Raw genomic sequence first — 16,329 nt, forward strand, 5'->3', positions numbered from 1 at the left:
GAGCCTCTCTCCACCCAGGACTCTGCCAAGCAGGGCCAGAACTCTAGCTACTTTTGGTACCAACTACTAGATATAAAGAATGAGCGCTAAGCCTTTCTAAAAACCAGACTTCATTCCCAAAAAGATAAACAGAGACAGGAGATTAACTGGTCTGTCGGTGGAAATTCCAAGATGAACCTCGGAAATCAGAGGTGGCAAATATCTAATGGCCTGCTCTGTACCCCAGACTGACCATGTTCCCAAACAAGAAATTTAGCCAACATTGTTAAGTCAAACAGTTGTAACAAGGCTTTCATTAGCAGAACAATTATAGAGCAGGTTCAGAAACCATTACTGATCCCTGACAAACATGCAAGGGGAGGGGGCAGTATAGTGCAGAGCTGCTGGCAAGCAATTTCTCTTTTTAGATTCTCTACCCAGTAAAGCCACTATTGCAGTTGCAACTCCATGCCAAATGTGACACAGCAGTTCTGTTACCTAGCCTATCCCCTCTTCCCAGCCAATACAGGATTATTATTCCCTACAGCTTCCCTCCCCCCCACATTAAGTATTCCATCTAAACTAGCTTTAAACAATCCAAACAAGGAGGCCTCCACCACACAGCTTGTCTTGATGAACAGCCTAGAATTTCCCTTTAATATCACCTCATTTCTTAGTTCTGGTAGCCCCGTAAGTAGTTCTGGTCTCTCCTTGATATTTACCTTTATTTCAGTTATTGGTCAGAAGTGGGTCACAAGACACAAGCAGCTCTTTTGTATTCTCTAGAGAAGTGTTATAGCCACACAAAGTCTCCATTTTAAATTTAAATGGAGACTGCGGCAGTGCTGGAGGCTGACATCCCTACTGTGGCAGTTGTATTGAGTCTATTACCATCATTTAAAGCCAGTGTCCTTGAGACATCTTGCCTGTATTACACAGAAAGACAGCATTTCTGTTAGCCACCTGGGGAAGAATAAAGATGTTGGACACTGGAAGCAGCGCCATCACCTGCTGGTTGCACAGGAGGCCCTCTTTGTAACTATAGCCCTTCACAAAAGATGAATCATATGTTTGTGAACTCCCGCTTCAGAGCCTCAACTGATCACTTGCTCCTACAAATTGTTGTCTAAACTCTCACTTCCTATACTGTCCACCTGTCCGCCACTGTCCAGGGCCCTGGAAGGGCACACCAGCATGATAAAGAAACATGGGCAGAGGATGGGACCAGAGCAAGAGACTTTACGTGAAGGATTAAGCAGCACAAGAAAATTTATTCTTTTAAAAATAGAGAAAAATAAATACAGCCATCACCAATACAAAGAGCCACTTTCAAATTAATAGACTTTTTGCTTAACAACAACTCCCTCTAATTAGGAGGATCAGGGAAGTTTTGTTCTGATCCCTCAAGTAAAGGCCCCCCACTTGATGAAGCTTTGCCACATCACCATCACTCCATGACAAGCGCACATTCTGATATTTAATGTAAATCAAGACAAACTGTCCTGTTCGCTCCCCTTCCATAGGTGACACCCAGCAGAAACCAAGGACCTCCCTGCATATGTACAGCTATATATTCCGGCTATATCATGGAGTGCATTCAATTGAGACTCTCCTGCCCTACTCATCCCTTTGACAGTCAGCCCATGTTCTTTCGGTTGCCATATCCCCTTGGGTGTGTGTCTTTCCAGTCCTCCCAGCCTCGAGCTTTCCGTAGAGTTTCCTCATCATCCTCTTCCACCTTCTTCTCCTGCTGCTCTTTCTGCAGCTCCTCTTCATCAAGATCTGCTGATGGTCAAGAAAAAGAGTAAGTTACCACACAGGGAGATGGAAACAAATGAGTTCTCTGTAGTGATGTCTCCTGGAATATGATCTTTAAGAACAAAGGACTTGCCATATGGGATCATCCTAATGGTTCATCTAGATTGTAGCCTGTCTGTTTCAGAGAAAGGTGCAAGAAAGTCCGCAGTGGCCAATTATGAAACAACATACCATAGGGAAAGTTTCTTTCTAACCCCCCTCAGTTAATGGCTGACTTATGCCCTGAAGCACAAAGGCTTATATCCTTTCTGTTCTTCTACTCAAATATAACTGTGGATATACTCATTCATTTACGTGTCTAATCCTTGTTTTAATCCTGTGAGGCTCTTACTTAAGAGACGATGTGGCAGGGAGTTCCAGTGGTTAATTATGTTAAAAAACAAACACAAAAAAGTATTTCCTTGCCAGTTTAGTATATTACTTAAATTTATTTGCAGTAGTGCCTACAGTCCAGGGCCTTATGATGCTAGTCATTTCACCAACTTACAGATAATTTCTTTGGCGCTGGGACGATCTTTCACTTTCATTAAGTGTTCCCTGTTTTTGTATTATGAGAATGGGTCTTCCCATTTACCCTTTACTTTCTTTGTATCTTGGGTTTTGTTTTTAAGTAACTACCATAGCCCCTTTATCTCTTCTCTAAACTGCACTGTGTACCTTTTCAAATAGAGGTCTCTCCAAAACCTTTCATCACTTTCGTTGCCCATATACAGACCCTTTGATTTCTGGACAGCCCATCTCAAAAAAGATAGAATAAGAGTGTTCAGTTTTGATCTAAGAGAAGCTGTGCCTTGATTTATATTACGGCAATATGTTTTCAGTATTATTCTCCATCCCACTCTATACATTCTATCACTGTTTGCTTTTTGGACTGCTGCTGCATATTGAACAGGTGTTTTCATTGAGAGGTCTGCAGTGACACTCAAATACCTTTCTTGAGTGGTTACAGTTAATTAAGAACCCAGTTCTATGCATGATGAGTTCAAATGATTCCTTCTGTGGCACACTAGCTTACATTTTCCAACACTCATCTGCCATCGTGTTGCTCATTCAGCTAGGTTTGTTAGGTTCCTCTGAAGTTCCTTGCATTCTTCGCTAGTTTTTTTCTTCCTTTTGTTTTCTGTCTCAGCCAGTTTCAGAGCCATGACAATACTTTGCCTGTCACTGCTACTTAGTTTTCTTAATAGCCTCTTGTGACAGACTTTGAAAGACAACAGATTACAGCATATTTGGATTTTCAAAAAGCATATCTGTTCCTATTTTGTTAACAAGCTCACAGAACACTAGTAGATTAGAGTCAGATTTTTTCTTTACAAAAGATGTTTCAGCTTGTCTCCATCGTATTATATATTATTGTATGGACAATAAGGTGGATAGAAAGCTGGCTAGATTGTCAGGCTCAATGGCTCGATGTCTAGTTGGGAGCTGGTATCGAGCGGAGTGCCCCAGCGATTGATCCTGGGGCCGGTTTTGTTCAACATCTTTATCAATGATCTGGATGATGGGATTAATTGCACCCGTAGCAAGTTCACAGATGACACTAAGCTGGGGGGAGAGGTAGATATGCTGGAGGGTAGGGATAGGGTCCAAGGTGACCTAGACAAATTGGAGGATTGGGCCAAAAGAAAACTGATGAGGTTGAACAAGGACAAGTGCAGAGTCCTGCATTTAGGAAGGAAGAATCCCATACACTGCTACAGGCTGGGGACCGACTGGCTAAGCAGCAGTTCTGCAGAAAAGGACCTGGGGATTACAGTGGACGAGAAGCTGGATATGAGTCAGTAGTGTGCCCTCGTTGCCAAGAAGGCCAACGGCATATTTGGCTGTATTAGCAGGAGCATTGCCAGCAGATTGAGGGAAGTGATTATTCCACTCTATTTGGCACTGGTGAGGCCACATCTGGAGTATTGTGTCCAGTTTTGGTCCCCCCTCTACAAAAGGGATGTGGACAAATTGGAGAGAGTCCAGCAGAGGGCAACGAAAATGATTAGGGGGCTGGGGCACACGACTTATGAGGAGAGGCTGAGGGAACTGAGGTTATTTAGTCTGCATAACAGAAGAGTGAGGGGGGATTTGATAGCAGCCTTCAACTACCTGAAGGGGGGTTCTAAAGACAATGGAGCTAGCTGTTCTCAGTGGTGGCAGATGACAGAACAAGAAGCAATGGTCTCAAGTTACAGTGGGGGAGGTCTAGGTTGGATATTAGGAAACACTATTTCACTAGGAGGGTGGTGAAGCACTGGACTAGGTTACCCAGGGAGGTGGTGGAATCTCCATCCTTAGAGGTTTTTAAGGCCCAGCTTCACAAAGCCTTGGCTGGGCTGATTTAGTTGGTGTTGGTCCTGCTTTGAGCAGGGGATTGGACTAGATGACCTCCTGAGGTCTCTTCCAACCCTAATATTCTATGATTATGTTTATCTGGTTGTTTTATAATAGTGTAGAATTATTGTTTCAACCAATTTTCCTGGCACTGCAATAATGCACACTGGTTTGTGATTCCTAGGATCATTAGCACCCGCATTTACATTTTCCTTACTGCTCCATACCTACTGTTGTCTGTGGTATGCCTTTATTGGGAAAGACGTCCTGTTTACAGCGCTGTTCATACCAATCATTTACTGTCATCGTCGCCAGGCTAGGATAGCCGGCTCCTAACACCCTGTAGGAAGAAATAGATAGTTAACATAAAGCTACATACACAGTGCATATTCTATGTCAAGTTAATACTCCTGTTGCAGCCTCATATCGCAGGTACCCACAACATACCAAGACGACAGTCTTCCCAGGGCAGCCCCAACTTATCAAGCACATTCTGACCTCCCATTCAAGAAAGTCCTTAGTCTGCCTGTTTAAATGAACCCTCCTGATTTGTACCATCTATGTAATTTTTTCTGTTATGTGAAGTATAAAATTTAAAATAAAAGGAAAGTGTGACCCTGTAAGTTCTGTTCAGATATTAACCTCCTTTTGGCCCATTTGGTAAGAGACAGAATAAGACCTAGTATCATTGACCAAAAATCTCTTTCCTTATGATGCTGCAGTGCACAGAAAATCATCTGCCTGGCTGATGCTCTCCCCACAAAGTGACTGCATTTCAGGGGCAGTAGCTAATAAATCTGCAACACTGTGTGAGATCTTCTTGTATGAGGAGCACTTGAAACATGCAATTATTATAAAAATGATAAGATGAGCTTAGGTCCGTGCACATATTGAACTAATAAGACTGGCCCCAGAATGACATCCTCAGAAGATCGTTAAGGACTTCAGAACAGAATGCCTTAAAATTCCATCCCTGCACACACTCCTTTTCTAGTCAAAGCTCTCTGCATTGTCTAGTTAAACCAGTACAAATCATTCCAATTTCTCCACAGACTTGACAGCCAGAGTTTATAGTCTGATCCTTGCATTCAGGGTCTTTATTCTGGATCCTTTGTGAATATTAGAGATTCTTCTATCCCTCCTCAGAGCAAACTCCTTTCAGTTTTCTTGTAAATGAACGTAAGTCCCAGTAAGGAACTGTGTTCTGGAGTCCCACAGAAAGAGACAGAAGGGCCAGACAAGGCCACTTCGGTCATCACTCAGAACTTTATGAATCCTTCCCACCAGCATCTCATCGTCCCTGATCTTGATTCTGCAAGTATAGTGCCTCAGCCACCTTCTCAATGAGTCTGTTCCACTAACAAATTACTCTGATTTAGCTTTGATTCCATAGCTTCTGGCCATGGCTGCTTGCCCTACCATCTTCTGAGAGTGTGAACTCACAGCCTTGCTTTAAACTGCTCCCCAGAGAATATTTTAGACTCTCATCCAGTCCGCTGAAGATGTTTCTCTTTCTACAATATACACTCTGTTCCCCTCCAGCCTGCTCTTACTTTCTTCAGGCTCTTGGTCTGACAATATCCCAGGACTTCTGCTCCTTATTAGGCTCATCAGTCAAAGTCAGGGTGTAACCAATGCAGTCTCCTGCTGCTTTTAGCTCAGTTCCATTTATTTGGCTTATTCATTTTGTATCTAATGGCCATAATGAAGATCTGGCAACAATCCATTTTATTCACTCTATCAGTCAGTGCAGAACACAGATTTGGGTGCTTTCATTGATTTCCCCTTCCTACAATCTTCCCATTTAGTAACTTTACACGCATACCCTTCAGTCTCCTAGATCGCCTGCTGTATTGTGTCACTGCCCCATCAAAACAATTTAAGATCACCAGGAAAAGCAAAGGGGCAAACACCAACCTCTGGAAAGTTTTTTCTCCTTTTTTAATTTCCCCCCTCAAATTGGACATTACAGTACTATTGCTATAAGGCTAGAAATGTCTCTTCCTCCATTTCCGGTCTCGCTCTGTCCCACAACATGTAGTGTGGCCTTGTGGGGTCCTTTATCAAAAAGGATAGGGAAACAGCAAACTGGTCGCATACTGCACTTTGCCATCTTCTAGGAGAGAGCTACTTCTAGCCTGGAGTCTGCCACTATGGCTTAATCCATATACACACATCTGTGAACTCTGGATAAATGATGTTATTCTGCACAAGTAGTTGCAATCAACACCTCCTCTGGGGACTTGGGGCTCTCAGCAGTTGCAGTTCAAGTCACTAATGGCTAGGAACTTCTAATGTGTGTTATGATACACATACCTACTTTGGAACACCTTACACTTATCTTGTAATGCTGTGCGGGACATAAACATGGTTTGTACTGGAACTAATATATTTATATAGAGTTCAAGCCTACAGCAAATTGTTCTCCAGTAACTTGACATCCACGGAGATCATCCCAGAAGTCTAAAAGAGAGAGACCCGCTCAGCTCTTAGAACCCTTGAAGCAGCATCAATTCACCCCAAAGGGTATGGATGGACAACACCCCTACATGCTTGCTGTAGAACACGAAGCAACTAGGAACCAAGCTCAGAATCCACAGTCCTTTACTTAGCTAAGTAAACACATTCTAAGATCCCAACAAAGCCTAGGCACAGGATGGTGACAAAAGACCTGGCAACCATACTCCTTCCAATACAATTAACTGGTATGTATACAAATATAAAACCCTGAACCCATTCAGTGCACTTCCTGTTAACAGCTAGAATTAAGGAGTTATGTGTGTTTCTCAAAAAACACAGCAGACCTCTCTAGTAGATAACATCTTATGCTTCACTACCAAGTTTGTTTATTTTGACTATATGACAGTCTTTTCCTGAGTTTGTCCATCAGTCTACTGGGAGACTGCTTCTGAAGTCACAGCTTTCACTGTTTCTAACACATTGACACTTCACATTAGAGACTGACACTGACAAACTACACCAGAATTACCCAGATCCTTTGAGCACAAACATGCACCTCACTCCTAGGGACAGATCCAAGATCTCAAGGTTTGCAGGAGTAAAATTTCCTTTAAATACAGGACGAGAAGGGACTGTAACAAAGGTGAAGCAAAGAGCAGCACTGTGGGCCAACTCAGACTGCCTTCCTTCTTTCCTTTCTTGGCTCTGTTTCAAGCCCTAGATTGGGAAAGGAAGTGCTAAGAGACCCTCTGCTTGAGTAGCAACATTGATGCAGGTATGACACATTGAGGGCTCAGAGAGGGGCAAAGGAAGCCTTGCCAGCTGGGAACTCTCCCCAGTTAACCAAATATAAAGAAAACAGACCACAGATATGGTGGTACTCTTGGATCAGTGTACTCCACAGAGAGATGCTGCTAAGATGATCTTCTCTTCCTCCTCACCAGGAGAAGGGGGCATAGGACAGCATATTGGAGCATGCTGGTAGAGGAGAATTAAGAAAAGGAAAAGGGAGGAGGTATCTTACAGGCTCCAGACCCACCACATACAATAAAAGCCATCCTGATGTGGTGCAGGTCTTGAAAAAGTATTTCCTTTGGACATGAAAGAATGCCCTGAGCCCAGCTTAGCCTTTTGTAAACACATTCCAAGCAGCACTGTGCTCACTACTTCCAGGAAAACGGAGCCATATGACAGAGATTGCATCTAACATTATTATGGTGCAACATACTTAGCCTGCATGGCGTCCCGGGTGAGAACAAAAGGTTTCATTGCAGTCCTGGGACGCTGAGAAGTCTGAGGAGGTGCTGAAGCCTTGAGACGGGAAACAAAAGCAAACAGATTTACCTTCAGAATAACCTCCCCTGCATCCCCCTTCATGTCCTCTAGTGCACAGCATGAGAAGAGTGCCACCTCTGCAGCCAGAGAAACGTACGGAGGGTAGGTCTACGCTGCAGCTGGGAGGTCTGATTCTCAGCGCGGAGACACAGACCTGTGCTAGCTCTGTTTGAGCTAGTGTGCTAAAAACAGCAGTGTGGATGTTGTGGCACAGGCAGCGGCTTGGGCTTTCTACCCGAGTCCAAGCCCGCCTGACCCCCAGGTCGAAGTTCAGATGGCTAGCCTGAGCCACCATCCATTCCGCAATGACCACACTGCTGTTTTTAGCATACTTGCTCGAGCAGACCAAGAGACCTATCTGCTCGGCAGACTTATCTACTGGCGCTGGGGATCACACACCAGCTGCAGTGTAGACATACCATGAGTCTGACAAATTCCAGCCTTAACCCATGCTACGCCATAAATTTCCTATGTCAGCGTCAGCATGTGACGGCACTCCCCTGTGCCTCAGGCACTCCAGTCCTGGATGAAAGCAAGAAGCTGATAAAACATGAGGCAGCTGCAGTTGAGCTAGCTGGAGGAAGAAACAAGAACCGTTATTTCTCCCAGGGACCAAACATGGCACATCTGCCACTCAGTAAATCCTGTCATGAGCAATAATTCTACCACCTCAGAGCACTGCAGATGAGCAGAACGCTGTCACCCCAGCTGACAGTGCTACAGGGACGGGTCATTGAAGTGCACAAAACAAGTCTATGTCTCAAATAAAGCTGGAATATTTTATGCAGTACCCATTTAATGTGTTTCTAATTCTAACCAGCACACATTCTAAGTGAACAGCACAAAGCCTGAACTCTTGAAAGCAGCATCGTTCTGTATGATACAGCTGTCACATGTTGCTGAAGGGGCTTTTACTGTTCAACAGGGTCACTCCTTTCAGATGGCACCTGGACATTCTGAAAGCCAAGACTGCATGCTTAAAAGCTCACTGGATTATTATTTTAACTGTCGCAGATTATTTTAAGAGTGAGGGTCTGACAATCTGGCATAGTGTAGGGAAATTGCTGGGGAAGGTTTGCCCTAGCAGTCCTTAGTGTACTGCAAGTCTGATGTGCAACACACTGCTATTTCAAGCCTTGACTGCCCACAACTAGAAAAGGTCATGCCAGGTTTGGTCCTAGTTTGTTAATACAGACAAATATTCAGTAGGCATTAAACAGAGACCCCTCCATTCATTTCACTTGTGATCTATGTAGAATTTTAACCCATGACTTCACTTATGAAAGTACCCTAAACTCTGCCACTGAAACAATCTGATAATCTTTTATTTTGTTTCAGTCTCAATGTCCATCATCAACCGCCGTTGTACACAAAACCTACAAGCCCCATACCCCACGACATATCCCAAATCTCATACCTGTTTTAGTGCATTCCTTCCTCTCAAAATCACCATTTCCTGGTCAATGCTCTCGATTTCCTCCAGGCTCGTAGTGATCCACTTCTGGATTTGCAACAGGTAGAATTCCCGTATCTGTTCCTCCTCCACCTGGCCACTCTCCACAAAAGCTTTCATTGAGGCCAACCTATTCTCCACCTCCTTCTTCTGCTTATATCTGCCTCAGGGAGGGAGAGATAGGACCATTTAAAGAACCTCTTTCAAACAACTTTTTATCAGATGGTACTCTGACACAGCTGATTGTAGAGCAAAGAGTGTTCAGGAGGTTGTCTTAGGGTGCATCACATTTTATTAGAGAAATTACCTTTTGGAACAAGTACCCCTGAAGTTCAGAATTAGAATACATCCCAACAGAACTACAGCAGCGGCTTACAGGAAAAAGTATATTAGTAAAGTAATATATTTCAATACAAGTCAGCACCTTACGACCAGCCCATTCTCTGGAGACCATTGGCAAAGAGCCCCACAAACTACAGTTGGAGAACCCTGACATGGAGTACAAGAACATTCTTCTCAGGCTAATCAGCATCCAGTAGGTGGATTTATTTTCTTGACTAAAGGCCTTCCCTTTCCCTTGTAAGGTACTGAGAATATATAAACAGTCACATGCATATAGCTCAATACAAGAGGGAAATCTGCTACAGTCTCCCTTTCCCCTCCCCTTCACTTTGTCTGGGTTTTGATCCTTCTTTGATGCATCCGCTCAAGCTTAGATTATAAGCTCTTTGGAGCAAGCATGGGATCTTCACCTGTCTTTGTGAGGTGCCTTATACAATTTTGGGAACTGAAAAAAATATAATAAAGGGGAATTTTTGATGGCTAATTACTGCAGTGTGGGTAAGAACAGACTTGGCTGCAGGTATCTCCACTTTGCTGTTGAATAAGATATGTTTCAAACAAGAGGCTGGCTGAGATCCCAAGAAGCCTGCTGGCCATTAACGAAAACCAGAGATACAATTTTAAAGTGGTTCTGGTGCCATCTTCAGGAAATTAGCTCTTTAAAGAGAAAAGTCATGCTGACAGGATGTGTGAATAACTGCAAGTAAGGGAGTACATAACACCCAGGAGCTTCTGCGACAATTGCCACCATGGGTACCTGGTGGAAAAAACAAATAGAAAAAACCACCCACAGTGCATAAAATATTCCAGTAAGGGTCATTTGGTTTTTCTCAAGTAAATTTTATTATGGTAGAAGCTGGGCTAAAGCGACCTACGCATAGAATAGATAGTGCATTGGCAGAGGCAATGAGTTTCCCTCACACAACACAACCAATACTCCTAATGGAGGGATCACCTGAAGGAAAGGGGCACTCGAACTTCATGACCTAAAATCTTTAATGCCCCTGCTGAGACCACCAACATGAGAGCTAATCAGACCCTTCTTAAGAAATAAAGATGTCAGAGGGGATCCTATAGGATGCAGTAATTCCTAGCTAGACAGAGATCTGGGCTTCAAAGTCTGAATCCTTGAGTTCAAAGTGCAAAAGGACACCTGAACTAGAAAACAGGGAGCTGTTTTATTACTTTATGGGATTATTATTTAAATCAGATATGCTTCTAAGGCTAGTCCCTTACGCCCAGTTTCAGTGATTAACAAACTCAGCTAGGGAATCCTTTCTGGGGTCATCAGAATAAAACATTAAGAACGAAGGAGAGGGAAACTAAGGGGGTTGGAAGGGCAGATCATTCAGGAGAATCTCTTACAAAATTCAATACTGAGGGGCTGGAGAAGCATAATGCTAAGCAACAGAAGGACCAGACCTCCAGCTTCCCTCCCGGATCATTACAGGGGAAGTGACCCCATCCTAGCCGACCTTAATACTTTGAAGTAGGGCAGTCCTCTTCAAATAAGTTACTCCAAGGACACCACACGTTTTATTACTACTCCCAAGACACTAGAATTCTACCACATTCCTACCAGTTACTGTTGAGGGCCTCCATGCACTTGGGGTGATGGAGGGCGAGGGGGAAGAGGTGGTAGGAACACGCAGGCCAGACATGTATTGGTGAATCCACACAAGAAAATCTGTCCCAGTTTGTGTGAACTATTCTTGTCTTTATCCAAGTAAACGTGTTCCTCACTGCTGACATCAAGCCAATGGAAACCCCCAACTTCCCAGATCAGAGAACAGACTGCAGCTTGCCCCGAACAGAATCTACAGAGAAGGTGTCACCATTTTTCCCCAATATACATATTGTTGCCAACTACCTTGATCTCATAGCAAGAGGTGACCTTATATGTACATTATACCTTATTATACAACATGAAAAGTAGGTATTGTTTAAATTGTTGTACTAAAGCTTATGCTGAAGAAGAGGTAGCAGTACTGAGGACTTTGATAAGTGTATGGTGTTTTTCCTATCACAATAAAAAGGCTTTGGAGACCATTGGATCGGTGAAATGATACTATTTTACCATCCCAAATCCATTTCTCTTAGAATATGAACACTTTGGGGCTGGGACCATGTGTTTGTATTTGTACAGTGCCCAACAGCACCCAACAGGGGCCTTTGGGCGCTACTCCAATACAATAACATTCTACCACCTAACATTCTTAGGTTGAAATAGAGGAGGGGTGGCCAAACCATGGCTCGTGAGCCACATGTGGCTCTTTTCCAAACCCCCCACAACCATTCTCCACCTACCAGACCAGGGGGTGGGGTGAGAAGAGCTTGGGATCTCTGCCTTGACATGGGATAGGAGCTTCTGCCCAGCGGGGATGGAGGTCTTGGGGCTTCAGCCCCACGGGGTGCACCTGCCGGGGCTCAGGGCTTCAGCAGAAGCAGGACCAAAAACCCAAGCTCTAGCAGGGGTGCCCCAGCTCTTGAACTTCTGAAGATTGTCATATGCAGCTCAGCGGGTCAGTAAGTTTGGCCACCCCTGAAATAGTGGCTCTGGTAATATTTTTCTTCCTCTCATTTACAACTTTAGGCTCCAATCTGGTAAATACTACACAAATAGTCCCTCTCTGTGCAAGATGGGGTCTCAGTTACCCGAGTGATTACAACTACTGAATAGAAGTTGTAATCAACATGCCTATTAATGAATGTTGTACTAAATCAAGGGCTCTCCTGCCCAGGGAGAAATTAATAGTATTAAATGATACCTATGGTGAATACCTTGAAAACTAGAATGCATGTATTTAATAAATGGATGATGAAAAACTGTTTTTTCACTTTATTTACAATTCAAACTATTCTCTTTGTCATTTTATATTCATTTCTATAATATCATACTGTACATATTGTACTGTGAAATATTCTACTTTTCCACCCCTTATTTTGTATCTGCTACTGCTTTAATCAGAAAAAAAAGACAGACCTACCTTTCAATTTTTGCTTGTCTATTAGATGCCATGGCCACCAGGCTGGCCTGTCTGCCAGATGGGCCAGCCCCCGAAAGACTCTCCGTAGACTCATTTTCATTAGGACTCTCTGGTGTTGGTGGAAGGTGGAACTTGCCAATCTGGTAGTTCTTGCAGAGCGTCAAGAAGTCCATGAAGTGGGCACGAGCAATCTGCACATGCTCCAGCCGCTTGCTGAGATTGACCTGTTTCAGGGTGAGGGCTCCCAACAAAGCAGGTAACAGCAGATACTTCAGGTCAGCAGATGCAATCTCCTCCAGGTCTTCATTTTGGCTGAAAGAGAAATAAGATCTTCCTGTACCTCTGCCCTATTGGGTTGACGCCTATGGCATGTATAGGAAGAGCTGTAATCTTCACATTTCTGCAATGGTGGGGAGGACCAAAAGGAAGGGATGGATGGAACACATTTTCTCAGAGGAAGACAGCTCCTGGAGTGCAAGCTCTGAAGCGCAAGCTCTGAAGCCTACTCTAAACTAGGAAAAAAGATGGGTTTTTAAAATGTGTTAGCTAATATTTTATATCACCATAGCTTTTATCTTAGCCTAGACAAGGCCCCAGATAGAGCTGTAATACTCACAACATACAATGCTCTTTAGCAATTGGTTTGGGTCTTTCTGCATCACCATATTCTATGGATTGTTATGCACTCCTAAAATAGCTGTAGACCGGCCCATTGATTAATAGGGACCAGTTTTAATTCTCTAACTTGATCTCTTGTTAACAGAACCAGCAAGGAAATAGAACTTAGGTGATGGAACACTTCATGCCACTATAAAGCAATCCCTCTGACAGACCAAGGTGCAGAACTGATGGGCAATGAAAGCCAATGCCCCTCATCTGCAAGGTGTGGCTACATTACATGGTAGTTTCTCCACTGGGAGGGACTCTGAAAACTAAAATAGTATAAAACTAGTATGTAGCTTTTTGCTTCTCTATCAAGAATGTTGTCCATTTTTTAAAAATATTGCACTTCTTGAAGTTGAGCAAATATACACATATTACAATTCTGCACAAAGCCTATCTGTTCTGACACTCTTTGAAATGCTTCTTCACCTTCTGTAAAACGTAACCACCAAACTGTGCCACAGAGGTGGCGGCAGGGGGGATCTTTCTCACCTACCACAAACACTATTTCTGGGATTTTCATTCATACCCGCTGCTTGGAAACTGTATTTACAGGAGAAGCAGGATTCAGTGATCCAAACATTGGGAATCCCAGATCCTAACCAAAGCTCTGCTGTTAACTCTCCATACTCTTGCCTATATTAGCGATATTTTACTAACCCTTCCCTCTGCTGAAGAAACCAGTTCAGGTTCCTAACCACAGCCGGATCCCCGGTGTAAGGGAGCTGCTGCCTACTGGGGACATTTTAAGATCTGGGAAGGGTTTGATGATGGGGGGCTTTAAATACCCGCAGCCTGTCTACACCTGCGCTCCCAGCACCGACAGCAGGCCCCGAGACCGACCGCCCGGCCAGCCCAAGCCACGTGCAGCAGGCTCGTCCCCTGAGCGCGCGGACCGAGGTGGCCCGATTAGTTGGCCGGCCCGCAGAGCCCGGGGCCGGGCGCCCGGGGAAAGGGGGGCGGGGGCAGCAGAGCCCGGGGAAAGGGGGCGCGGCCAGAAGCCTCCGCCCCCCGGAGGAGCAGCTCGGCCGCGCACCTGAACAGGTCGAGCTGCGCTACGCCGCGGGCTGCCTGCTGCAGGAGGTCGAGCCCCCGCCGGACCTTGTCCTGGAGCGCCGGGGCCCCCGAGGAGGGCTCAGTACTGGCCTCCACCTCGTCCAGGAGCTGCCAGCCTGACTCCAGCAGTTCGGAGAGCCGCGGCGGCGTCTCTGCTGTCCCCGCCGCCATCTTGGGAAGGGACGCGGTGCCTACGCGCAACTACTTCCGGGGCCGGGAGTAGCACAGCAGCGCCCGGCCGCCATATTAGTAGAGGCAACCCTCAAGTTTAGCGCCCGTTGGTTGCCAACGCCATCTTGGTTGACGAAAGAAGCGTGTTGCGCGGAGGCGGCGGGGCCTGGGGCAGACCCGGGAGAGTCTCCTCTTGGGCGGGGAGCTCGGGGCACCCCCCGTTGATGTTCCTGGGCTGTTCCTGCCTCTGGCACCAGCAGCGGCCTGGCACCGTGCAGAGGCCGAACGGCACGCGCTGAGCCTGGGCTCCAGGTGTTGCCGGCGAGGGTGCCTCGGGCCCAGCCCTGCAGACAGCGTGATTTACACCCAGCGTGGCAGGACGCCTGGGTTCCCTGGCCAGCTGTGCCCGGGCTGGGGTGTGCCACAGACATGTCGATTCTCCTGGCCGACGCTGTGCCTCAGTCTTGGTATCTGTATGTGCGTGAACTCGTTAATGGCTGGTGCACTTGGAGGCCTGGGCACCGCGTGCTCTAGAGACAGGTACAGGATTGTCTGTAAAAGTGAAATTGGTTCTGAGCCAGCTGCGTCAGCACACGCTGACATCTGACTTACCAGACCTGTCACTAACACCCCTCCATGGACTGCAACAAATATCTAAAACAACCCTGTCAATTCATAGGAAACGTGTGTCAGCCGTGATCAACTCCACTAGAATGTATTATTGTTAATTGTATAGTGGTCGAGCAAACGCTGCCTGACTCTATGGTCCTACAAAGCCTCCAGGAAAAACTGTACTTTACCTTACCTTACCTATAAATTCCTTATAGGAACAGCAGCAAAAAGACTGTCCTTCCTTAATTTAGCTTTTATTAAAACTCCATGACCATCTTCACACTAGAAAAATCTGACATGCTAAAGACTTTGGAGCACTACCATGCCTGTAACACATCTCATATTGACACATGAGATCGTTTTCCACAATCCACAGATTATCTTTAGAAAAGAAATTTTCAATAAAATGAGGTTAGTCAAAAACACCCTAAAGCTAAAAGTGAGATAAAATCCTTAGAGGTAGCTGGGATGCTATTAAGAAAAAACAATAATGGAGTCTCAGAAGTTATGTATACTGCTGGATAAAAAAGGAACTAGGAAGCATGGAGGAAACCAGTATAGCTAAAAGGCCAGTGTTTGAGAGGCTATTTGAGCCAAACAAAAATCCTTCAGAATCTGTAAGTCAGTCCCTCATGAGGCCAAGAAACAGGAGCATAAATTACTGCAGGCAATAAGCAGTAGAGAAGTTAGAAAGGTAAAAATGGAGTTTGAAGAGCAAATAGCTAAAGAATCTCATTTGTTTTGAAACCTTATATCAGAATCAGGAAGCCTGAGGCTATGTCTACACTACAATCTTAAATCGACCTATGTTAGGTCGATTTATAGCCACAGCATTAATTACTGCGGTGGCTGATGTCCACGCTCCCCTCTTTCTGTCAATGGAACACATTCTCACCAGGAGTGCTTCCATCGACTGAAGAGGGGCAGTGTGGGAAACAGACCCAGAACTCTCAGCTCTGCACAGCTCCCCACCGGGAGCCCAGCTGCTCCCTGGGGCTTCTCATCTCCATGTTCCTGTCTGGGAGCAGTGGTGCAGGACTTCTCGCCTTCCCACTCCCAGCCATGAAATTTACAAGAATGACAGCCAACAGCCAATATAAGAAACGCAATGTCTACGCAGACACTGTCACCTTA

The 16,329-nt window shown here is 45.1% G+C and overlaps 1 protein-coding gene across 4 annotated transcripts; it reads right to left on the reverse strand.

The window, feature by feature from the left end:
• Window positions 1-1,320: 1,320 nt before the first annotated feature.
• On the reverse strand, window positions 1,321-14,608 carry IGBP1 (immunoglobulin binding protein 1). 4 transcript variants are annotated; one of them, XM_074964488.1, is made up of 6 exons: window positions 14,393-14,608; window positions 12,694-13,005; window positions 9,329-9,524; window positions 7,805-7,887; window positions 4,348-4,456; window positions 1,321-1,761 (listed from the first exon to the last, which is right to left on the reverse strand). In XM_074964488.1, exons 1-6 carry the CDS (start codon window positions 14,581-14,583, stop codon window positions 1,597-1,599), a joined length of 1,056 nt encoding a protein of 351 aa, XP_074820589.1. In that variant the 5' UTR covers window positions 14,584-14,608; the 3' UTR covers window positions 1,321-1,596. The 4 variants fall into 4 exon arrangements, with proteins under 4 accessions (XP_074820589.1, XP_074820587.1, XP_074820591.1 ...); XM_074964486.1 differs by having other exon boundaries at window positions 1,321-1,764; XM_074964490.1 differs by having other exon boundaries at window positions 1,323-1,761; window positions 4,344-4,456.
• Window positions 14,609-16,329: the final 1,721 nt, after the last annotated feature.

Source organism: Natator depressus, chromosome 9 (assembly GCF_965152275.1).
Source record: "Natator depressus isolate rNatDep1 chromosome 9, rNatDep2.hap1, whole genome shotgun sequence".
Taxonomy (NCBI): domain Eukaryota; kingdom Metazoa; phylum Chordata; order Testudines; family Cheloniidae; genus Natator; species Natator depressus.

Bases quoted from the DNA above. Each gene is read 5' to 3' on its own strand.
- IGBP1 (XM_074964486.1), bottom strand. From the start codon at position 14,583: ATGGCGGCGGGGACAGCAGAGACGCCGCCGCGGCTCTCCGAACTGCTG. The intron at 9,525-12,693 runs GTAGGTCTGTCT...TCCCTGAGGCAG, and splicing joins AGACAAGCAAAAATTGAAAG to ATATAAGCAGAAGAAGGAGG. The intron at 4,457-7,804 runs GTATGTTGCACC...TTCTTCCTACAG, and splicing joins CGGGACGCCATGCAGGCTAA to GGTGTTAGGAGCCGGCTATC.